Source organism: Pempheris klunzingeri, chromosome 10 (genome assembly GCF_042242105.1).
Source record: "Pempheris klunzingeri isolate RE-2024b chromosome 10, fPemKlu1.hap1, whole genome shotgun sequence".
NCBI classification, from domain to species: Eukaryota; Metazoa; Chordata; class Actinopteri; order Acropomatiformes; family Pempheridae; genus Pempheris; species Pempheris klunzingeri.
The window spans coordinates 10,958,065-10,983,398 of NC_092021.1; the positions used below are offsets into that span (position 1 = coordinate 10,958,065).

General features: G+C 42.0%; 1 protein-coding gene across 4 annotated transcripts in view; it reads right to left on the bottom strand.

The window, feature by feature from the left end:
- Positions 1-25,334, bottom strand: part of myo1b (myosin IB) — a 57,264-nt gene that overhangs the window by 26,278 nt on the left and 5,652 nt on the right. For all 4 annotated transcript variants that reach the window (XM_070837553.1, XM_070837554.1, XM_070837555.1 and 1 more), the window contains exons 2-6: positions 23,085-23,231; positions 19,877-19,992; positions 5,141-5,235; positions 2,279-2,383; positions 822-868 (exon numbers count right to left, since the gene is read on the bottom strand). In XM_070837553.1, the coding sequence (XP_070693654.1) occupies positions 822-868; positions 2,279-2,383; positions 5,141-5,235; positions 19,877-19,992; positions 23,085-23,210 (489 nt within the window). In that variant the 5' untranslated portion in view covers positions 23,211-23,231. The remainder of the gene's footprint in view (positions 1-821; positions 869-2,278; positions 2,384-5,140; positions 5,236-19,876; positions 19,993-23,084; positions 23,232-25,334) is intronic.

Sequence of the window (25,334 nt, forward strand, 5' to 3'; positions counted from 1 at the left end):
TGGATTTGTGTCAGTATTTACAAAGAGAGATGCAAACACTGAATCATTCTTATGCTGCGTTCTCAGTCTTCCACAGAGATTAGATTACATTTCCTCTGCTTCCTAATTCTCGGACCACAGCAGGCTGCACAGGTTATCACAAGAGCAAATTGTCTGAAACTCAAGTAATAAACAACTGTAATTTTCTTCAATTACAATAGCATGCTTTTTCTTTGTGCCAGGGCAAACTGAGCTGGTCTGCTCTTGCATTTGGCTGCACTCTGCAGCAGATGAACGGCAGCACAGGTCAAAGGCCTTGTCCTGTGTGCCGTATGGAAAGAGCATTTACAAAGCCCATTTAATATGTGCAAGTGAAATATATCAAGTGTGCGAGGCCCGTTGTAACTGAGACCATGTGTGGGCAGAATGTGTGGATGTTATTCCCTGTGTACACACACACACACACACACACCCACCCACGTCTTTTTGCCTTAAATGCAACTGTAGAGCTTGTGTTTACACAGAATCGCTGACATGAGAACTGATCCTCCTCAACCAATCGCAGAAGTGAGAAAAATAAGCTACAAAAACATTGCAGATCCTGCTCCAAGTCCAATTTAGTTAGACTGACACGGGCACATGAATGAGAAATTCACTGTGTGAAGAAATTGAACGACATAAAGCGGGACACAAAAATAAGGGAAAAAGGAACACAGTGGGACGACTTCTGAGGGAAAGAGAAACACAAAGCGGTGCATAACATTTAGCAAATATGGCTTCATTATCAAAAATAAACCATCTAATTAAAACACTAGTTTATCAGTTCTGAAAGGGAAACTTACAAATCTGGAGGAGTTGTCGTTCCTCACCGTTTTGGCATTTCCAAAGGCTGAAAAGGGAGGAAAGTCATAATGGGACATTAAGGAAACATAATGCATAATGTATGTTAATCTGTCTAGTATAAGGTTAGAGCCAATACATTAAAACAAATCAACGCTTGTTTACAAGTATTCCAAACCTTATTAATGATCCATAACATTGTGCCTCACTCCGGCTAGCTGTCAATCATATGAGGCCTGGATGTGAAAGCCATTTGTACCGATGAAGCCCCATAATTCTGTATGGATTAAGCAAAGCACCAGGGCTTTCCAGGCTTAGGAGGGGCTGAACAGTGCTGTCGCACCAGAGTCAAGTCAAAGTGCTTCAATATGTGCCACTGCTTATAAACAAACAATAACAAACCTGATGTTCAAACACCGCATTATCAAGTGTGTGTTTGTGCGTGAGCATCTTAAATGCATCACAAGCATGTGTGGATATGTAGGCCTTGTACTATGTGCCCAATTTAGACCAGTATTTTCCAAATCAAAGCCCCTTCAGTTTGCTTATTACACTAAAATGCTATTAATGTGTCATGCATCACAGTGCTATTAGCATAACTGCTTCATTGCCGATAGCAGCTGATTAATGTGTGTTTGAGTCAACTGTTAAAAAGGGAGAGGAACCAGAGCAAGAAATGAAAAAAAGAAATAAAGGGTGACAGAGAATGAAAATACAGATTCTGAACGAAAGCGAAGCGGTGAGAACAAGCAAGACACATTGTGAGTAGCATGATAACTGCGCGCCCCTCTCCTTCCTTTTTAGCGTTAAGGGAATGAGATCGGCAGGAGCTAAACTCTTGCAGATGTGCAGGGTTTCTGCAGCGACTCAACCCCGGCATACGGCTTCATCATTCATGGGCATTTCCTTTCCACTGCCCCCAATTAAAATACAGCTGTTCTGGTGCCAGCACTGAGTGGTGAGAATGAGACTGTGTGTGTGTGTGTTTATATATGCTGGGGAGAAGCTGATGAAATTAAAACAGTGTGTATTTATAGGACTCCAAAAGTTCTTTTCCTGATCGCTTTACTTGTCTGTGACAGCGCAGCTTCCACATGTGTGCATTTGCCAGTGTTTTATAGTTGCTGTGGGACTTACTGTGCTGGATAGCCAACTATGGTGGTGAGTGTATTTTTTGTGTTTGTTTTAGGCGTTACATATTCAGAAACTAATCAAATATATCAAAGATAATCAGAAAATACCATGAAACAACAAACTCATTTCCTGTGGGTGAAAGGTAGCTGAGGGCTGGAGATATGCTTCATCAATGTCTTCCAAATTTTGGGGGGAAAAAAAAAACCTTTGAAATGGAACATCGCTTTCAATCTGTTAGCACAGATTCAGTCGACCTAATGTGAAACTTCAGAGGATCCAACCCCTGATTTGGGATGCGGCTCAAGTGTGAATGGCGCTCACTTACCCTCCAGCACGGGATTGGACTGCAGCAGCTGTTCCTTGACCTTGTTCACCTCCTGGCCCTTCCCACACACCGCTGCCACATATGACATCACCAGCTTACTGGCCTCTGGAACACACACACACACACACACACACACATAAATATTAGGTCAAAGCCTTTGCTAGACATGACTGAGGAACAAGTGCGACGTGCCCACCGATCTCACAATTCCCCATCAAATTCCCCTTACCTCATCCCCCCTGACACCCATCAGGGCAGGGTGGGGATCATTCATTAGTCTGGGGTACGGAGCAAAGGAAGAGGCCTCATGATGGAGACCCACTTTGTTTAGTTAGACGATGACCATTATTGCATCATGTTTTCATCATTCAAATGACTGATTTCACTAAGAACCAAGAGGATGCAGCAGTAAAAAAAAAAAAAAAAAACGAACTCACTTGGACGGACAGATTATCCCCATTCATCCACTTCTCGTGTCTGAAAAGGCTGACTGTTCTGAGTGAAGCGTGTTCCCAAAAATTATTTTCTGGATGAGAAATGATACACTGGCTCAAAAGGCATCTTGTGCCGTCTGAAACAAGCGACATGCCTAGCAGGATGACTGCTGGCATCAAGCTCATCTCTCCCATCCAGTGAGAGGACAGTGACCCAGAACTGATGATGTGTGTGATGTGCCAAGGAGGGATAGAAAGGAGCTTGCTGGTACAGACTGCTGACGAGCCTGGCATACAAACAGCTCCAGACAGGCTCATACATTTAGTCAAGGTAGAGGAAGGTGGGAGAAAAAAAAACAACCAAAAACAAAATGCAAAGATCAAACGTCACTGCTTGCTTAGTAACAAGCTATGAATTGCCTAATCTTCACATTTCTATGTCTCAGGGCAAAATAAACAACCATCCATTTCTTGCAGACAACAGGACTGTGTTATGTCTCTTGTACACCATGCTGGCATCTGATAATGTTTGTCACAGCTCTTTGCTCCTACAGAAGCCACAGCAAGACAAAGCAAGAGAAAACCTCCAGCCAGACATGAACGTCAATGACCCATATCGATGGGCTAGGCACATTTTTGATGGCCTTATTTTGCTGTAAAGCTTTGGGGACCAACGAGATTAGCAAAACCCAAATTGATCTCCTCGACTTGGCAGCTTCTTGGAGCGGGGCTTTTAACATTCATGAGAGGTTGAGAGGGCCCAGATGAAGGCAAGCACATCACGCAAAGCATTATCTGTGCTTTCCATTGCTTTGGCCGGAGTCCGTCATTGCATTTTATTGCTGAAGTTACTATGATATTCTGGATTACTCAGTCTTATGCAGTGTTGACAATGACTTCCATTAAAACGGTTGTGTCAAAAGTTATGTTGCGAAAGCGGAGCTCTAGCCATAGGTCAATCAATAGTGAAAAATCATCAACAGTGTGAAAACGGTAAGTAAAGGAAAAGGGCGTGGCATCAGAGCGGTAGTATATAAATGCATCAGTTTTACTACCCTTAAAAGGAAGCAGAGGACAGCCATACAGAGACGGTGTGTCATAATCCTGATTCTTGTCTATGACTCACCATTTGGGCATCTATCTTTCCTTCAATCATGTCATAATTCATCATCGTCCTTTATCATCTCAATAATCTTGACCCATGACCCAAGTTTGAGCTTTCTGCTGAATGATATTCAGGACATATATAAATATTCCAACATAGAGAATAACACTTTGATTGTAAATGTTGATTTTTTTATTAACATTTCCCACCCCATGATTAATTTTGGTTTTAATTGGAGGCAAATGGACGCTGTAATTACAAATCACTCCCACACTTCGAATTGTAAATCCTGTCTATTTTTTCTGGACGTGTCTTCCAAAGCATCTATAGCAAACATTCACTGAACAATCACTCTACAAGTGCCTAGACGTGATGTTGGCGGGCTTCTTATTCAAACTCAGATCTACAAATCCAGTGTGGTGGTTGAAGTATGAATGTCTTTACTGTACAAGAGGATATTAGGAGTTGACTGCCTTCCCACAGTCCGTGCTCTGCCAACTCAATATGGCTACCTGCGACAGAGCACTGCCAACAGAGACTGGGAAATTCCATTCCTCTTGGGTTTCTTTAAGGTATGTGAAACTGCTCCAGAACATTGCCACGCCATTAGAAAAACCAACAGAAATAAAGAACCAGGGATGCGAACACAGCTGCTCCAAGCATCAACTGGCTCCATTTAGTATTTCTAATCCAACAGACGGTCTAAACAGTTTTTACATTTCTTAACAGGGAAATGTGGATGCTGAATAGTTTTAGCAAACCAGGAAAGAGTTACTGTCACATTTCATGTACCAACATGATGTTCTCAAAAACTGGCATCAAGCTGCCTTTTAGAGATAGAGCTGATCTAAATCTGTGGCTTTACACAAAAACATCCCTAATCTTACAGCAGAGTCAAGAAATATGTTTTGACTGCACTCTGAACAGACGTTTGTTCTGCACTACAAACAAAAAGACCTGAACAGACGAGGGGGCCTGATGGAACATTTCTAACCCTCCAGGGATCTACTGGGTAACTACAGGGCGACTTCTTTACTTCTTTCTTGGATCATTTAAGAGTGTTTTATTCTTATTAATAAGAATAAAATAATATTCTTTTGATGAATCAAAAACTTTTCATGTTCATATTCGGAGCAGATGTGTTACTGACATCAGTAGCCTTGGCATATGTGCTTAGCACATCAAAAAGGTATGAATATGTATAACTGTACGCGGAGGAAGGCGATGCTGGACCGGAGTGTACGTTGACCAACATCAGGAGTCAACTTTCCCCAGGAATGAACAGAAGTTAAACTAAAAAGAGGTTCGAATTTGGCCACTCACCAGTTTTCCCGGCCCCGCTCTCCCCTGTGATGAGGATGCACTGGTCCTTGTCCTGGTCCCTCAGCGAACGGTACGCCTCATCTGCCAAAGCATAGCTGGAAGACAAATGGCACAAAGTCATGAGCCTTCATGATACAATTACTTGCCCTCAGTTTACATAATGTCCTTATTTTCAAGTATTTTCCGGGATATTTTGGGGGTGATGTAGAGATAGTGGGTTGAAAAAAGTTCAGAGAAATGGTACGCGACTGTGCCAGGCCACATGGCGTCCACTCTAATCAACAGCATGTGGATTTATTGGAAATAAGGACTCATCTGCAGGACAAACACAGAAACTTTATTTAGCTACACTGGCTGAGTCGTATGTGGGATTTGGCTTAGATAGTTGGAATACTGTCAATTTCCTGCTCCTTGTCTTAAACTTAACTACAACACTAATGGTGCTAAAGCTCCAACACACAAGTGCAAAAAAGAAGATCAGCTATGCATTTTTTTTCCTCCCTCTTGTAGACTTATTGTTTCAACTGTCAAGCAATCACTTTTAGGATTTCTTTCAGACACTGTAAGAATAATAAAATAATCTGCTTTAATCATACCCTGGCAGGTTAATAATGCAGTTATTAACAGAGAATGTAAAATGAGCTTTGTTGGATTAGTGAATGATAAAAGGAGTGCCTATTATAAAATATAACCTATTGTCACACATTCCAGGACAGTGATACAATGAGAAAGTGGGACTGATTATTGCAGTTTCACCCCCACTGGATGCCAGAACAATATAATATTTGTTCTCTTTATGCAAACAGTCCCTTATGATGGTTAGAGAGATGGGTGTGAGGGCCATGTCACAATGAAAATTTTTTTATCTTGTGTTGCACAGTGGTCTGTAATTTCAATGTGATACACCCACAGAAAGAACACTAAGGGTGAGGCTGTAGCAATAGATTTTTTACAGCTTCCACTTGGCAAACCAACAGTCATGTACAGTGCTGCAAGAACCGTGTAAAAACTCTCTCCTCCAGCACAACAAGAAACAGCAACTTAGCCTTCTTCATCCCCCTATACATTCATTACTCAGGAATTTTTTCCAAAGCCACATCTGGTAATAGCCGCGATTGTGCCTCATGACAGACTCTACCCTGCCTCAAACTAACTCACCCAGTTGAGTGATTTTGAGGCAAAGGTAAAGACCTCGAGCTCTGCCAGGTTTAAGGTGAGTCTCTTTACTCTGCCTGTACTGGTTAACTTTCACAGGAGGGACTAAAGGGTCGTGCAACTGGTAAAAACATCAGTCAGAAAAGCAATTGCCCTACCGAAGTACCCTTGAGCAAGATGATGAATCCCTGCCAGCTCTACGGGTGGATTAAGCCTTAAGAAATTAATGCTACAAGGTTTAAAACTATGACGGACTTTATCCCCCAGCCTGTTAAATATCAAACTAAGATCAACATCTTTAAATCTTAACATTGAGTACAGGGTAAATATAGCTTGGGGTAATTTTGGAGGAATGCATCAAAATAGTCTCTCCCCAGCGTCTAATTTGGTCCATGCCTGGAGGGTTGGGGCACTCCAACTCTCCAAGGTCTCAGTAATATCATTAATCAAGTATTTCTATGCACTAAGTTTACTAGACATGAATGCAGGAAGGAATGTCTGACATCCACAGATGCCGACACGGGGGTTTACATACGGCTCTACCAATGGCTTCTGTAGCTGAATCTGAAACGGGATACTGAATTCTGATTCCGACGGCAATCCCCCTGCAAGTGAATGTGCCCTCAGCAGCCACGCCATGCCATCAAACACACTGCACATCAAAATAGTGTGGCACCAAGTGGCAGGCTACAGCACTGGTTAGACAGGCTTCAAAATGATTTCTAAAAAAAAATGGTAGATGTTCATTGAGTCTGTACGCTAAATGGTTACACAGCATCACTCTGCAATTCATTTATTATCTCATCCTACTTCCACAAATACACCAAGACATGGAAAAAGAAGGTAATGCCTAAAATCTCCTAATCTAATTTGGGGTACAGCAACGAATATATTAGTGGAGGCAGTGCGGTGATGGGCAGAGCTTGGAGCATATAATCACACACTGAACTAACACTGACCTCCCATTTGAAAAGTAGCTGACTGCTAGTAAGAAGCCATGACGGAGAGGCGGCCAGAGATGGATAGCCAGATGACTGCATTCCAGGCCACAATACAAAGTTAAAGCTCAGGCTGTCTAATGGAGCTTAGGGTTCTGCACCATCACACATCATTTTGGACCAGAGCCCATATACAGCCCTGTAACCAGTTTTCAGCCCCATAGCGTGGGCCCTCTGCCAGTAAAGGGGACACTGCTGCAGAATTTGTAATTGTGAAAGTTTCTTTGCATCAGGCTGGTGTAGTTAGTCAATAGGCCTGTTGTTATACTTGTTATCTTGTACTTTATTAGCATGACAGAAGTTTGCACGTGAACCCCATACACTTATTACAAGAATCAGACTTAAAGATAGCACCCATTTGTTTTACCACCCACACATACACACACACACGGCCTGTAGCCTTTAAACTGCAAGTGCATCACACATGTAGTAAGAAGTATAATACCATCATGGTTTAAGGATACGTAGGACAAACTGACATCGTTTGCAGCTGGAAATGTCCTGTCGACACTTTTACAGACATTACTTTTCTGAGGGAGGTCTATAGAGAATTGCTTTTGTTTGGGACTGCAGGAATTAAATGTAAACTTAATGGTTAAGAAGCACTTAACCTTGGACCTTTAATGTATAATATTTCATGTCCTCTGTTGCACCAAAAAAATCCGTCTGTCCAAAGCACAAGCTGCACACACACAGAAATATCACCACCACGATCTCTGATCACAGCCCAGCCCCGACCCTCTGTATAGATGAGACTTGCCACAGGACATTACGTCACTGTTAAAAAGGGCAGCACAGCGCAGCAGATGTCTGCTTTGTGAAAACACTCCTGTTGCCTGACTTGATTCTGACAATGAGCAAACCATCACACAATTATCTCACCCCCAGAGGACTGCAGTGGGCGGAGTGTAGCGGGAGAGGGTTTGTAGGGGGGGGTGGTAAAATAGGAGTGGGAGGTCCTTTGCCAGACGCATGCACACACACAGTCATGAATATGAATGGCCATCACATAATCACAACATGAATAGAAGTCATCACAAGTGAGAGGCCACACCCTGACGTTGTGCAAGTACAGAGGATCTACCAGTTTAACTCTTAAACATTTAAAGGACAAAATTCAACCCACAACTGACATCTCACAATAAATAAGTGTCTATTTTTATTCCCACGTACAAAAGCAAGAAAAACACAGCTGAATTAGAAATAATGTCCACCCTTGTGGCTACAACATTATGCTATCATTAGGACCATGAAAGCTGTATGAACAGCAACTAGATGTACCACTTCAATAATCATCAGGATAATGATGAAGTGCAAAGGTTACCATCAAAGGCAGGAGAAGCAATGAGTGAGGCACCAAAGTCCCAAAGGACTCCCTGATCAGTGTGTGGAGCTGGGTGTGTGGGGTGAGGCTGGGATAAGGCCTTGGACCATAAGTGCTGCTTGGCACCTCCCCTTCACATCTGCCTGCAGGCTGTAATTTGGACTTGCACGTGGCAGCGGTGAACACAAAGCCACACTGGCATGAGGTAAGCAGTAGAAAATAGTCTAGTCAGTTCTTCTTACTACCGACCTCTGGTAACTGGAGCGCAGGAGGAGATGATGGGCCTGCAGTGTGTGACCTGAATCTTAAAAAAAGGGTGGAGTACTGTAAGGGCAGGTTCAGCACACTTTAAAAGTTGTTATTTGCAGATGCTAATGAAGCAGTAATATATGGTTTGGATGGCAGCCCACCCAGCTACTGGGAAACAGGACTTTGCAAACAACAATAATCTTTCTCAGAGGCTGCTGGCCATGTCTTGCAGCACACACTTTTTTTTTTTTTTTTTCCCTCAGAGAGAAAGTACAACTTTGTTCATTTTCCAGCCCCTGCTTGGTACTTTGATGCTAAATTCAGCCATGTATCTCTTATGTGTTTGTATGCATGGGGGGAATCTCAGTGTGATCTGGCTCCTCCAGAGGCCACAGGAAATCCGCCGGGCTCTGATGGAACAGCCAAGGAAGCAACCCTTTCCTGATGCTTTATGGCCAGGTGGAAGAGTGGGCGGCTGTAACAAGACACACACACACACACGCACGCACGCACGCAACCTGCTGGTGTGGGTGGGCAGGGAGTAGATAGACACATGCTGACAAAAGATGCTGGATGCTGACAGATGTGGCCCATCTGTGTATGGTTGGTTAAGAGAGCAAGGTTGCTGTAAAACAGGTGGCTAAGAGAAGATCAGCACACAAGTATCTAACACATAACGGACACAAAATCTGATATTCAAAAGAGCACTCTCAATGTGCAACTTGCAAGGTTCAATAAAGACTACCTCTAACTCTCTAAATTAAAAGCTCAGAGTGAAGTGCTGCTGACACAGACCTGTAATTTATTCAACACTCACTAGAGGTTGCCTGAGACTTCTGCTAAATTACTCATTGATACTCCCCCACCCACACATCAAACTTCGAGGGGGTCTAGGGCTTTAATTTACTTTGCTGCACAGCAATTTAATGTTCCACAGCAGGGGAAAACACACGCTCGAGTTGTTTGTCTGATCCTTGGAAAAGCAGGAAATAAGCTCGTCGAGTAAGGTAGCAAAAACATCCTCAAAGCAATAGTCAAACAAAGACTGAGCCTGTTCCAGTTTGTGTGAATCAGAATCCGGCATATTAAAAAGATGATATTTAAATCACAGCTAATCATCTGGTGTTAAAAGGGGCTTAAAGGGTTACACAGGTTGTCTGAGTCATGAGATTTCATGATGAATGGCTAGCACCTTTAGCTAGGAGATATAGAAAACTCACTTAAGGAAAAAAAAAAAAAAAAAAAAAAAAAAACATAGCCACATGTGCATAGCCACAGACTGGATGATGGAAACAGAGGAGCAAGAGGTCTTTTTATATCTCAGAAAGCACCAGCTCTGTCAGGTTTGTGGACTTGCCCTCTTTATCCTGCTTTCTGTGTCTCAGCCTTCCACTGTGGCAGTGTCTTTGGTCAATTCAGGCCTTGCAAAGCAAAAACACCTCTTTACACTCAAGTATAGTTCTGCTGACATATAGAGACCAACTGACCTTTGGCTAAACACAAAATTCTTCTTAAATGTGGACTCGATACTGGGACCAAAAGTAGATTAGAAAGAAGGCTGCGTTCTTTGTTACTGCTGTCAGACATCAGCTTTTGGTGACTGTTTTTAGAATCAGAGTGGATAACAGTTTCTGTTTAATTACTGTAGCTACACTGGGATAATATCATAAAAGCAATTTACATGCATATATTTGTGAATGATCTACGACATATCTGAAAAGTGCATGATGGATGATTTGATTTGTGTTTTAACAATTAAAGTGTGATCTTGGAGCCCTACAGGCATTGCAGCAGCCCCTGAGCACATACTCGTGCACACACACAAAGGCTGCCTAGAAATGTTGGGCCTAATTTAGTACAAGATCACTTGGCGTGTCTTCAAAGAAGCATAGGCCTCAGTGTAACCATGTGACCCACTGAGCCCATTCAGACAACAGACAAAGTCACTGTGGCTCTGACCGACAGTGTAATGTTTATCCCACACTGGCACCACAGTGGTGGGTGACACCTTCTCCTGCTACACACCAAGAGATGAGGTGGCCACAGGCCGAGACGTTTGGTGGAAAGGAATTAAAGTCGTCATGGGGTTCTTTTAACAGAGCCAAAACAAACAGTTTACAATGAAACATTAGAGAAATGTGTTCATATGTTGTGTGCGGTGCATCACCAACAGAAACCTGAAGCACGGTCTGCAACTCCGATGTAAACAAGCTGAAATTGTGCCTTAACTTTCTGCAACTGGGTTAAAGCTACAGTGAGTCAAAGTCCTGACATCACACAGGGATTCCTGCCACCAAAGATAAAGACCACCTCCAGCAAAATATTAATACACATCCGTCATAACGAAACATCCACCTTTAATGAAAAAGAGCCGCATGCAGTCTGGAGATGACAGTGATCAATCACTCTCTCTGTTCACTTTGCATAAATCCAAAGCAGCTTGTTGCAATGTTAGGGAAATACAACAAACCTTCAAAATGTATTTTGACAGGAGACAAACCATTCATCTCCATTACTGCATCACATGGCTTTCTTTCTTTTTAATTTGTAATAATAATTTTTAATACATACTTTTTTATATATTTATATTTTACATTTGTGTTTGAAGTTTATTCTTATTCTTTTGGAGCTGTGTGCAACAAAAGCAATTTCCCCCTGGGGATTATTAAAGGAATTCGGATTCTGATTTCTGTTGGATACCAGAACCGGCTAATACTGCGTTCACTTGATGCCAAACAATGGACAACAGCTGGTGACGTACTGTCGATCCAAGAAAAGTGCTTTAATTATGAATGAATATTTGAAGAATCAAAATTATATTATAAACCTTTTTGGGTTCCTTTATTCTTTTACTTAACTGCAACTTTATGAGATTTATTTTCTTGATATAATACCTAGTTAAACTAAGTCTGAAAGACTAAAATATGCAGAGTGCATGAGCTGAATTCAATTGAATCATTAATTTTGCATCGATACATCAACTATTTAAAAAATAAATTGTCCGAGCTGCAATGTTAAAAGCTAGTTCAGCTGTTGATGTTAGCTGATGTGAGCTTTGGCTCACTACGATGTCTGGCTGAGTCGATTTCCATTAGCATTCAGCTTCTCTGTGTAATTCCAGCCCGAGTCTTAATGCCCTTGGTCAGGCCCTTTGGGACAGCCACAGCCAGCGGAAGCCACAGACACACAAAATCACTTCCAAAGCTGTTTGACAACTAGTTTGATTTCATGTGTCCGATCACATGTTGTCCAACCATGACTGCATCAGCCGCACAGTGAAAGCTGCACTTCAGCAGTCCTAAATCAGTTTCTAAATTGCATTGTTTTGACTACATTGTTGTTGTGTGTCACCAAATATGCAAAAATACATGCATGCAATGCAAATTAAAATACACATGAGGCCTTAAAATAGGATTTGGTTGCAGTTTGACCCAAAATTGTCAGACAACAGTAAAATTTTGTTTTGTCTGTAGCATTTGCAATGAATATTTAAATGGACAACATATCTTATTATTCTTAAAAGATAAAAATGTTCCATTGTGAAACAATATTCTGCTCAGCTGAGTATGAGTCATACCTATTTGCCTCCGCTTTGGTACGTCTCTCACAGGTTATTATGCAGCCTGTGTACACAGATAAAAAGCTCAATACCCATTGTTCAGAGCATGAATAGAGAGAGTTTACAATGGTTTTTGGCCAGATACAGAAAAAAGAAAATCTATAAAATAAAGGATCTTGAACTCACAGAGGCAATAAATGAAAAGCACAGGCAATATTTAATCAGTGCTGTATTCAACTATTGGTCGGTGCATTATCTTTGAAAAGGAATTCATAGCCTCTCTATTAATGATTGCCACTGAGCTCAAAATGGCAAAATGCCTAAGACACCAAGAATTAGAATCAGGGCCTTATGACAACCACATGCCTGTATTATTAAAAAAAAAGAAAAAAAACACAACACTACAGTACCCATGTAACCTTCTTTCACAGCTTGAAAGTGTAGTGACGGGCAACAGGGGGAGAGGAGGGCAGCATGCACAAAACAACCCTGTCAATCTTGAACCAGGGACACTGCTTTCTGTATGTGGCAAGGGGCAATTCTCTGCAGTGTAAAGGGAAAGCTGTCTCCAACACACTGAGGGGAACATAGCTGGGTTTAAATGTCAGTGTACCTAAAATTTCAAGCACCCTGCTCTGCTTGGGATCTATATGCTGTAGGGGAGAAAGTGTCCAGGACTGTAGGCGTGTAGGTGTAGTGTGTAGGTGTGAATCTAACAGATCAAGTAGGTGTGAGACTGCTGCCTGAATGCACGAATGTAACAATTGGTTGTAAATGGTTGCATTATCCAATCTAATACATTTGCTTTCTCTTCGTGGGTTGAAGAGGTAGGTGGAACACACACACACACACACACACACTCACACACTCTCGCTCTCTCTCTCTCTAGGTTCACCGAGCTCACCATTACGCCAACACACATGCTGGAGAAGACTCTCTCTACCCACCTGAGTCAAAATGCCATTTCAGCAAGTGCCCACTTAAATCTACCTACGTACAGGTTCAGTGCTGGAAATCATGTGGATTGAAACAGTCTTTTTTTTTTTTTTTTTTTTTACATAATACCAAAACAGTCTACACGTGGCATAAGCATTACCAAATGCTTGTTACTGAAGTGCTGCTGGAATGGATTAAAAAAAAAAAATAAAAAAAAAATAGGATGAACAGTACAGATCGAAAAAAATGAGACTATTTTACTAAGAGATTATATAGGAAATTTACAACTTTCACTTATTGCCTGTGTTCCAACTGACAACACTGGAAAAGCAAACACAGGTGTGATGCCATAACACAGTAAATGGCTCCAAAGTCCATCTAACCCACGGACAGAGCGGTAAATTACCATGGGTCTTTTATTGTAATCCAACAGCCTGCCCATAAACACCTTTGTGCCCATTGTTCAGATCTGAAATGAATCTTCACACAAATGGGTAATTGGGAGTTTTGTGTTGCACAATATCGCATCAATTTGCTCTCACAAACTTGGCAGCGGTTTGGTAGAAAGATGCCAGTATGATTACATGGCTGCTATTCAACTGCCAAATGTAGCTAAATACAGGAGCACTGACAGAAAGAAAACACGTGAACAGTTTGATGCAGAGGGTCGAGAAAGATACGATACCCTGATGAGAAGCAGCACATAACGTATATGAATATCATGTAGCGCGAGACTGGATGGAGGGAGTGGTTCTGGTGTGAGGCTGGTCAGGCAGACAGTCACAATTGGCTTATTCCCAGGTGACCTCTGGTCTTCTCCAATGCTTTTGACATGGAAGGAACAGGCCTTTCCCAAGAGAATGCTATTACAGCAATACTGGCGTTTCTGCAGCTACTACAGCATTATTATGCAGTAATACTGTTGTAGCTGTACAAAAGCAAAAAAAAGGTACAATCTTTACCAAACTGAGTAATAGAGCTATAATCCCACATGACATGGGCATCATCATAAGGCATGTGACATCATGAGACACTGCAAAGATGCATAAACCCCTCCTCCATGCGAAAATAATGAATAAACTAAACCTAGATGTCAAAACTCTGGAACAAAGCAGATTTCAAAGTCAAGATGTCATAACCATGTGCATGACAGCTGAAAGCTCTGACATACTGCTCGCACAGGGCCTCTTTGCTCCATTAGCCAGTCATGACGCCCCCCTGTAGCCAGTGCTCCAGTGGCACTGGGCGTTGAGTGCTAAGAGCATCGGGGGTCTCGATACCTCATTAAACATGGGGAAATATGATCCTGCCCCAGAGATATGGGGCTAGCAGACTGTCCACACACACCCATCCACCCACCCACACAGTGTCTGGTTTGGGTGGCAAGGGACATTCAAAAATGACTCCAGGCCATCTGTAATGCTGCTGTGCATGGAGAACTGATTTTGTTCATCTCTAATGCTTTGACTGTGAGTAGAGGGGAGGAAAACACCTGCCAGTTAATTACAGGGAGCCTCATCTGGGCAGAGAGCAATTTGCCAGCAGAGGAAATGATGGACACATGAGGGGTCCTCAGCTGGATTTACATTCAAGTATTTTTTTTTTTAGAATCACGATATTTCAAATGGAAACCAAATTAATAAAAAAAAAAAAAAAGTGGTCTTTTTAATTTTCTATGCCACAAAAATGGACCAAATGTTACAATTTCCCAATAGAATCTCAATGTAGCTCTGGATACCGTCTAGTATTTTTAAGATGATGCATCTTTCACAATCTCCAGAAATGAGATTACTGGAATTACAACAAGCCACAGCTATGGTTGTGTGGCCTGTGGCTGGTACATTCTCACTGATGCGTGTCTTTGTTTTGTGGTCTTGTTTTTTCCTGTATGACAAACTCATTTGCTTCAATTCAGTTGATGGAAATGGACCCGAATCACATTTTGTGTATTGTGACATTGTAAACTTCACTTGACGATGGTATGGAAACATCTGCTGTTTGAATCCTCTTAATTGATCAATGCGTACCATGCTGGTCTCTGGCCTGGGCAACAGCCACTGTTTATTTGCAATAACTCTAATTAAGATGGAACTTAACAGGCAATTAGTCTACTAACAACTATAGAGAACCAGCTGCAGTTCTCCCTCCAGCTGACTCAAACACACACACACACACACTCTATTTGTCTGGGGAGTACAAGAGCAGGTGTGTAACAGATGAGCATCCGCACGCACTTGCTGGTTCTTGTGCTCACACAAAAAGGCACAAAAGCAGGGAGCCCCACACACACACACACACACACACACACACACACGACATTTCAGACAACCTTGGAGATGCAGATACATCCAAGATGAGCCAATGATGCAACAGCATTAAAAAAAAAAAGTAACATGTTTTATGAAACGAATCCTGCTCGGACACCTTTTCCTGTCTTTAATCAATAACTTTAAGTTGCATTAATCTGTCATTTCACCCCAACAGTCTGATCAGGATGCTTAGACAATTCCCACAACACCAAGTTATACAATTAATTAAATTCCATCCACAGACTGTGCTATGTTCTCTGACGACAGCGGAGCAGCGATTGTTTAAGGAACAGCGTGCGTTTGACACGTCAGCTGACATTTTGTCACTGTGCTCGGCTTTTTTACAGTGGGACTGACTAAATAAGCACATTGTTCTGTCGAAGTAACAGAAAACAGATTTGACATTCTGACATGGTGTTGTCCATTACAAAGTCTCAGTCATTACACTAAAAGTGGGTGATGCTGATCAATACACCGTGTGCGTGGGTGTGTGCTGGTGTGGAAGAGCATTCTAGGATTGGGCTGTTATCCATTGCTTGTCGTCATTTGTTCGGTAAAATATCTCTGCAATGGCAGTAAGGTGAAAAGTTCAATGACGCTAGTAGCTGAATGCAAAAAAACAAATAAACAATATGATGTTAGCATTTCCACAAGACTTTTAAGAGCTGGGAGGTTTTTATATTATAGCACAAATTACCCTATTTATCTTTAGCCCTATTGCCTATCCCTACGTCTTGTGGGCTTTTGGTGAGTGTTGATGCTTTAAAGATCACAATGAACACCTCAGTGTTAACTACTTTAGCCAAGACCGGTGCAACCTGTTCTGAGCTGCTGACCAAATACTGTTCAAGAGTCTAATGAGGATCAAAGACAGGAAGAGGAAGAATCCTAGGACCCCCTGTTGTTCCCTTAATTAAAGCCAGACACTGATCCCCTTCAGTCACTGTGGCAATAATGCCCCTCAGCCAATAGAGGCTCAGCCATGCAAAAAAAAACAAAAAACACAGGGTCATGAAGAACAGAAAGGTTTGGAAATATGAGGAACTGGAAGTCATGGATTAACATTTTTTGACTGGACACTAGGATTCCTCTATTTTCCTAAAAAAAAAAAAAAATGCCAGAAATGCCTTCTTATGTCGCTCAGTGGTCAAATGAGTTGGCTCTCATAGCAACAAGGCTAAAACTAAACGGATCAAATCACATTGTCTGAAACATTATAAAGTCTACACTGTGAACCAAAGTCTAATATTCTATAAAACTCATGCCAGATATCCATGCATTACCCCCCCCTCCCCCCCTCTGCCTTGTCCAAAATCTAGCAGCCTTGGCTTTTGAATACAACATGTGTCTGACTGTGCAAAGCGCAAAGCTGAATGTAAAGAAAATAAAAAAAAAGGACCAAACTTCTGCAGGCACATACTCAGACTCCACCTAATCTGATTTGCATGTGTTGTCTAACACGTGCAGTTACCGTTATCCTCATTTCCTGCAAATTAAAAATGCAGGCTTTCCCCACACTGATGCAAAGACAAATGAGAGGTCTAATAGGCAAAAGTGAAAAAGAGATTTGCTTGGCAAAAAAAAAAAAAAAAAAAAAAATGCATCATTCAAATGACCTTCTCGCTGCTCTGATTTGACTACCAATCAAGTTAAATGCATTCAAATTAAAAACACCCAAATGTGTTTCCAAGCCACAACTATCCAGCTTCTTCTAGATCTATATAGTGTGTATTATTGCATGCATGTTATAAGTGTATGTACTGTTTTTTTGGTTACACTTTAATTTAAAAGTACAGAATATATGGAAAATGTTGCTCATTTGGTGACATATGCTTATTTGTTTCCTACCAGGAGTAAGATGAGGTGGTAAATAATCCTCTGTGTGCATCACTGCATGGGTGGGTTTGTGTTAAATGTTAGCCTAACCTTATCTTATCACAAACTGTGGAAACATGTGGACGACTAGCTTTGTTGCGTGCCTTCTAGCATCTCCATACCGATTCATTGGTATGTGTGCATTTCCCTTGTGTAGAAATAAAATAGACATTGTGGTTTAAAGGTAATAGTTAGTTAATGCCAGCAGTATGATGAGGTCTTATAACATGTTAGCTTCAAAATTGGCAACAAGGGGTTAAGCTGACAGCTTCATAATGTGGACAAGATGTAACCAGAATACGTTGACAGCACTACTTTCCTTGGACAGGCTAGCCATTTCACCCTGCTAATGTTTGAGTGAACCAATACTAATCATAGCACAGGGCTGCCTGCTATCATTTCCAGACAAAATTACAAAATATTAGTATGAGGAGGTTTGTGTTCGGCAACAGTTACACAATCATGGGTTGCTAATAAATAACCAAAGTAATTAGAATTAAACTGATGGTGACGTAAGAGTGCCCAGAACATAAGTACAGAGGAAGCAACATGAACTGCGATACTGGTAGACACATTTAGTTTGCTAAAAATGACACGGAGTTGAGAACAACTGTGCGGCTGCATTTGACAGAACTGAGGGTTTAACATTACTTGAGGACGATCAATGCAAAGCCACAAAGCTTGGTCCAGATGGCCTGACCAGAGGATTAAGATCAATTTATGTAGCGTGTTGAAACAATCTGCCTTTGACTGGCATTTTTAGGACTTGTGCACAAGCCTGTCCTATTAAACATGACTTAATCTTCTTTACTTAAAAGACTAATGGTAAGATGATTTCTAACGTGTTTAGGAGAAGTACATTTCAGTCAATACAAAGAAATATACAACCAAAACATTGCTATCCAAACAAGAGGCATTGTAAATTATATTGCAGTTGGAGCGATGGATGGGAGACACATTTCATTATGGAATCTAGCTGCCCCCTCCTTAACTTTGACCCTTGTCTCTGAGTCTGATCTCAAGTCAAATGTTATTATATCTTAGCCACTCTGGTTTACATGACTCGTTCAACCTGGCTCTGTGGACACACAGATGGCTTAGACGTTGTTTTGGTTTTTAAAGTTTCAGCCAGATCAGTTGAAACGGCTCAGACAGACACCAGAGAAGTTAACAGAGTCTCAAGCAAATTACACAAAAATATTTTTCTGAAACAGGTGGCAACAAGTATTACATCTGTACTTTCTTGGTCAACAGGTTAAAAGTTAACAGCTTTAAAAAAAAAAAAAAAAAAAAAAAAAAAAAAAAAAAAAAAAAAACATACCAGTGTTTTTGCATGTTTAGCTCACAAGTCTTGCACACTCACTTAGAATGTCAGTTTGGTATGAAAATGATCTTGCAAAGACTTTGACAAATAGGTGGCCCTTTAGCCTTTGGAAAAAAAATATCCAAATTAGCTAGTGGGAGCACTGTTAGGAGCCAAGACCAGTTTTGGAAATGCTTGTCCACTGCCAAAAATATTTTTTCATAATGCCCCAATAACCATCCTTGGACTTCCTTTCAAGCAACATACAAGTTACTGTCGGAGTTAATTATCAGTGGTTACAGTTGTCGTCACTCAACAACTAAATCAGGACACCTTCTGAAAAACTTGATGCACTACTTTAAAGCAGTGCACTAGCAGCTGACCGCGATGACAACACCTCAAGTTGTCCCTATAGGATAGAAAATGAGAGAGGGGAGAGGCAGGCCGTGAAAAACAAAAAAAAAAAAGGGGCAACACACGGCCTGAAACTGTGTCATGTCAGTTCTGTACAGCTGGCTGTAAAGTAAAGCCAAGGAGCGTGCTTTTGTCTGCAGGGACTGTGTCTGTTCTGGGACAAGGGCACTCTCGCTCTTTCATTCCGTCCCTCTGAGGGGCTTTGCAGCAGCCTCGAGACACAGCAGGCTAATTGACGAGCGCTGGGCTTTGTTTTATCTTGGCAGCCTCACAGCAATGCTGATTTAATGTTGCCCGTGGACAGATGGCATGCCACAGTGCTGAATGGCCAGCAGAAGCACCAGACTGGCTCTCCACACAACAGCTAGTGTCCCCCCGATCTCACACATGCCCCCCCCCCCCCCCCCCCCTTCTCATTAGTGACTGGGTCCAAAATTGATAATCCTTACAGAGGTTTGTAATTCACTGCATCTTCAACAGATGACTGCTGACTTGGAAAGCAGTCATGGTGTGCCAGCCAAATTTAAAATCTCTGTCTAACTCTTAAGTGCTTGATTGTTAAGTGGGACATAAACACGAGGCGGCTCTGGAGAGGACCTGGAAGGTGGACTCACATGTGTGGACTAAGTTCATAGAAATTCCTGTTGCGATACTCCTCCACCTTGTCTGGCGTGTAGATGGGCAGGGACCTGTAGGGGTTCACGGAGATCACCACACTGCCAATGTATGTCTGGAGGAGGAAGCGGAAAGGACAGAGTTAGTGCGAGTCCATATGGAGCTGCTCAGACTGACAAGAGCACTGGTTTCAACTTTTCCTCCCCTCGAGTCCATTGGGGTGTTAGTTGTTAAGTCTAGGTGGGAGGAATTCTGCTTCTGTCAGCTTTTCCCAGCTGGGTATTTCTACTGTATTGTTGAGGCATGCAATGCCTGAAGTGAAGCGGAGGATGCGTAAAAAACAAGGAAAAGTTTATGGAATCTGTGGGTGGGGCAGTAAACACAGACAAGGAGGTCACTGCTGAAGGAGAGAAATTGTGAGTGTGTGTCTGTGATACTATATTACTAGATAATAGTAATAAGTGACAGCAAAAACACCTATAACTCCAAATAAAATGAAAATCTTTCAAAAGAATCCTTTTATTTTAAGTGCTCCCCATTAAAAATCAGTCAGTTACAAAATATGCAATTAAAATGCAAGATATCCAACATTTTTTTTTTAAAACTCAATTCTCTCATTTTCACATTTCCACATAAAAGAACACCTTTATGTAACATTCACACGGGTCCTGTACAACAAATAGCACTTGTCAGGTATTTCTGAAAGCGAATGTAACCAGCCATCATCCTCATCATCCTCCTACGCTCAAAACAAAACATCTACCTGAAACACTTTGCTTTCCGCGGTAATGGCTGTTGCATAACCCACTCTGACAAGAGTGGAGCATGGCCTTCCCTGTGGCAACACGGCAACCTCCCACAGCCTCTCGTTCAATAGCCCACCGGAGGCAACATGAGGCCTTTTCAAGTGCAGAGAACGGGCACAAAGGGAACGAGTGTGTGCAATGTAAACAAAGTATCACGTGTTAATGTGGGGTTCTATTGACCGAAAGCAGAAAGTACAAAACGGATGGAAAAGTGAGGGAAAAAAAAAAAAATCTGCAGATCATTGAGAAAATCACAACTTGAAAAGGGATATTTCCTTTTTTTATTATTATTATTTCTGACAGATCAAAAAGGCTCATTATTGGAGCCATGAAACAGCGATGAATGGAGCTTTCAGTGCTTTTTACACCACAACAAATGTATCTAAGCAAATCACCCAAAAGTGACAAAAGGTGTGGTGCATTTTTTTTAAGATTCTAGAGAGAAAAAAAATAAAAGTGCTCCTGTGAGTCCATGGTCTTTATGCATTTCTATTCATCTTTCATTCCTGCTGTCTGCCGACTATCGGTATCATGTCGCCCTCTTTTCACATGGAGGATTCTCTGCAATCTTGACCGTTCCCACTGTGAAAAAGATTTGACAGGATTTTATTCAATACTCAGAGTAGCAGTCCTATCGGCAGAGATCAATACTGCGTGCAGACACTGTCAATATTTCCCAGGTAGTTGGCAATTTCCTGCAGCATTTCTTCTTTTGCTTTTCAACGCACGCCATCCTGCGTGTTGTAAAACTGCATCTGCTCAGCCACTACACCACATGTCCAACAGCTAAATAAATAACTTTTTTTTTTTTCTTCCCCCCCTTTCTCACTCAGCTTTTTAAATGCAAAGCTGAAAATCAATTACTTTACTACCAGACACCACAGATAGGACTTTCGTTAACTTAAAGAATTGGCAGGTCCTTGTCATATGTAAATGTGGGACTTGGTGTGAAAAGGCCTTTATGGTTTAGGGTTCAGGTTGATTAAAAACTGGTGTGGCTGAAACCTCAGTAATCATCTACAAAACGTATGTAGTTATCTTGACCTCATTGTTCATGAAAAGCCATTAAAAAGACTTATTCTGCTACTTTCAATTGAGGAGAATTCAATACGAACAAAATTGCCACTCATCATCCTGCTACAGTCCTAGTGTGAAAGAAAAGAAGGCTGTCCTCCTAATCATGCAACTCAAAACTTGTTTGAAGCTCGTTAATTCTCCTCACTCAGAAGAGGAGAAGAGTCAGACATTAGAGGCAGGCCGATTTTCATTCTCTTTGATTTTCCACAGTTATTAGATAAATGATGCGCTGTCCCTCTGGAAAACAAAGCCATGTTTCTTCTGTGTGCACTGTCATATGATAGTTTTGGGTGGGGGCTGGGGCCATTTGTAAGGAATGATGCCACACGAGGGAAAAATACATTCACATGCAAGGACTGCACGCCACAGATTCATTGGATAAGTATAGGCTGCAGCACTTTTCCTGGTCATCCCTCTTGACAAGCAGCTTATGCCACCAAAAAGCCTCATTTATAGACTTCAAACCATGCGATTTACCTTTCCATTAAGATGCCATTTTTACTTTCACTTCGTAGGCAGTCAGTGTTAAACTAAAATGGTAACGTCAGAAATATTCAGATTTTGCACCACTGGAATGGAAACCTCTCCTGGAGGAACGTTTATCACATACACAATTTGTAAAAAGGCACTTCTGTGCATGTTTAACCAGTTCCACAACATTTAGGTCAGCACCACACAGGAAATAAAACGCTCTGGGCTTTTAGTTTAGGACCGAAAATTGAGGGCATCTGATATGTGAAAACACCATTCCCTTTCCTCAGCAGGATGTGGGCTGCATCTCGACAAAATATCTAGCGCGCCACTAAGGCAATCATTGCTATATGAGGTGACATCATCCCTTGGGCCCTGAGCCCTCTGAGCCAACGGGGACCGGAGCAGAGCTGTAATCATCTTGGCCAACGTCTAGAGCAGCTAACCTGCAGTGAAGAAGAATCGAGTTTCACAGCACAAAGCGCTGAACCAACTGTCTGATAGAGGGATGACAGTTCAACAACCCCCCCCCCTTCTTCTTCTAGAGATAAAGAGCGAGCCTGCCAGTCCCTCCTTATCCCCGAGCTCTGGATTTCATGCCCCGTTTAAAGGCATCTTCTACATTCCTTTGTGATGTGATTTATCGATTGGCTGGTTACTGTGGTCCCTGTATTTGTGCCACCATTATGGCCAAGACTAAAATAGTTGAGGGAACAGAGGAACAATGAAGTTATGAAAAGTATCTTGACGTTTCCCAGTCTTTGGAGGCAGGGACGAGCAAAAGAGTCTTACAGAAATGAGGTTCGTTTACATCAACGCGCTCACTACTACAATATAAAAGTGGCAGACTTACGTAGATCTCATTGTGGTCAAAGCGGTTCCTCAGGTTCTCGAGGAATGAGTCTTCATTCAAGGGTTCTAGGAGGACCATGTCTCCAACCCCGATCATGTTGTCTAGAAGTGACGTCTTCACCTCCATTTTGGCTGCAGGCGTCTCCCCCTGCGCAGAAATACACAGAAAGGAAGAGACACATGACTTTAATTTTAAAGAAAAAAAGGAAGGTGCACTGTGAAGTTTCTGGCCAATAACAGTGGGACGGAGCAATGTTTTTTTGAATGGGCCCCTGTTTTGTTTGTATAGTGCACACGAAGCACAGGCCCACGTGCTAGCACTCCGGTGGCACAACTCACACCCTGCTGTTGGTGTCAGACCATTATGCTGATTGACAGGTGGTGGCAGGAATGCACCAAACAAACAATGATGAGCCAACAAAGTTGGTGAGGAAGAATACAGCTCCCAAACAATCACAGATATATACAAACAAACAGACATGCTTTATAAAACAAGAAAACGCCCTGAAGCCATTTGTTCAACCGCAAGGATGCACACAATGTGATTTGGTGAGAGACGCCGGTTAAAGAAATGCATCTCTGTATTACACCTTCAGGCCATTATTTAAGGTTTGTTATCCATTATTTGTGAGGTCTCAGGCAAAGCTTTCAGAGGCACTCTCCGATCAGAAAACAAACAGTCCTAAACTTAGCCTATGCAAATAAACTCTGGGGTGGACGTGTTTGTACAGCAGTGGTTTGACTCCAGGGGAGGAGCGGGGTCTTTTGATTGGCTGCTCGGTCTTGTTCTCCTGTGGCATGTGAGAACGTCCCATAGGCAATTACATAAGTGAGGATCTTTGCCCTTGACCTCCGAGTGTCTGCTCAGCTGGAATCTGCTCCCGTTTCAGGGCTTCTTATAAATCTAAGAAATGGCCCCCCAAAACAGTGAACTGCTTCATAGCTTCTAATATCTGTGGCCGGCAAAGGACCTCGGCTGGAGTGTACCATGACAAAGACACTGCTGGTGGCGGCAGTTTTCAGTCCAATGTTGCCTCCCATCTCCTTTGGGCCTGTAATCCCAATGCTATAGGGCTGGACATAAAAGAGGGGCCTGGGATACATTCAGGGCCTTGATACAGGGCTTTGCGGCACTAAAACCCCCATGTCTGCTGTTGTGACAGACAGATGAGGCCACGTAATCATCTATTGTTCACTGCTCTCTTAGTACAGATGCCTTTTTTGCATAACCAGAGACAGACACTGGCTGGTACAGAATGAAAATATGCTAAAGCCGCACACTTATAATGTACGCAGATATTTTAGGTGCGTTTTTCAATGAATAAAGCAGCGACATGAGTGGAAATTAGAAGCAGCCCTATAATTAGCCAATATCTAACACTATGAAAAATGACATTTTCCTCCATTTCACTTCAAGGCATAGGCCCTAATCCTCGAACTGGTGTCAAAAACCAACTTCTAGTAGCGACTCAGGCGCAGCATGACATTCCTGAAAAAGAAAAAGAAGAAAAAAAAAAAATGGATCTCCTGTGTAGACTTCCTCTTTACTTTTTCCCTGTTCCCCTGCAGGGCACAGTATTATTGGCCCATAAAGAAGCTGCCTGGCTCTTAGTAGGAGGCAAAATTCCAGTTCCAAAACCACTCAATCTCACACTCAGCATGAAAACAAATCTTTTTTTAAAAAGGTGGGCCAAGACAGACGGGGAAGAATATTGAAAACGATTGACATCATTTTGGAATTAAGACATTTTGAGCTCGATCTTGACTCAGAGGAATGTACAGAAATAAACTAAAACCCATCGACTGGTACTATGCACCAGTCTGATGGCACTGTGCCAATACATTCCCATTGCTGGCTCATGTCTACCAGCTGCCCTGGATGTCTGCAACACAGTTTTAAATCAAGTAATTTCCTTTTAATGTAGTCAAACAGAGGGAACAGCAGTCACCTGCTCTGTGACCACATGCCATCTTTCAGTAGATTTTTATTACTCTAAATGCATAGATTTCTAGAGTAACACCCAGGCCGTTTAAACACTTCAATCCCGTTCATCTAAATAAACCAAGGCAATGACTGGCCATCCAGAGCAGCAGATAATGTATGCATTAGCCTGGCACAATCAATATTAAATCAAAACCAATTCCAACAAAGCAGTTAAACCTACTAGCAGTAAATGCATCGCCATGTTACGCTCAAAGTGTTGGGTCTAGTCTCTGATAGGAATTAACCACAGTTTAAAAGAGGACACAG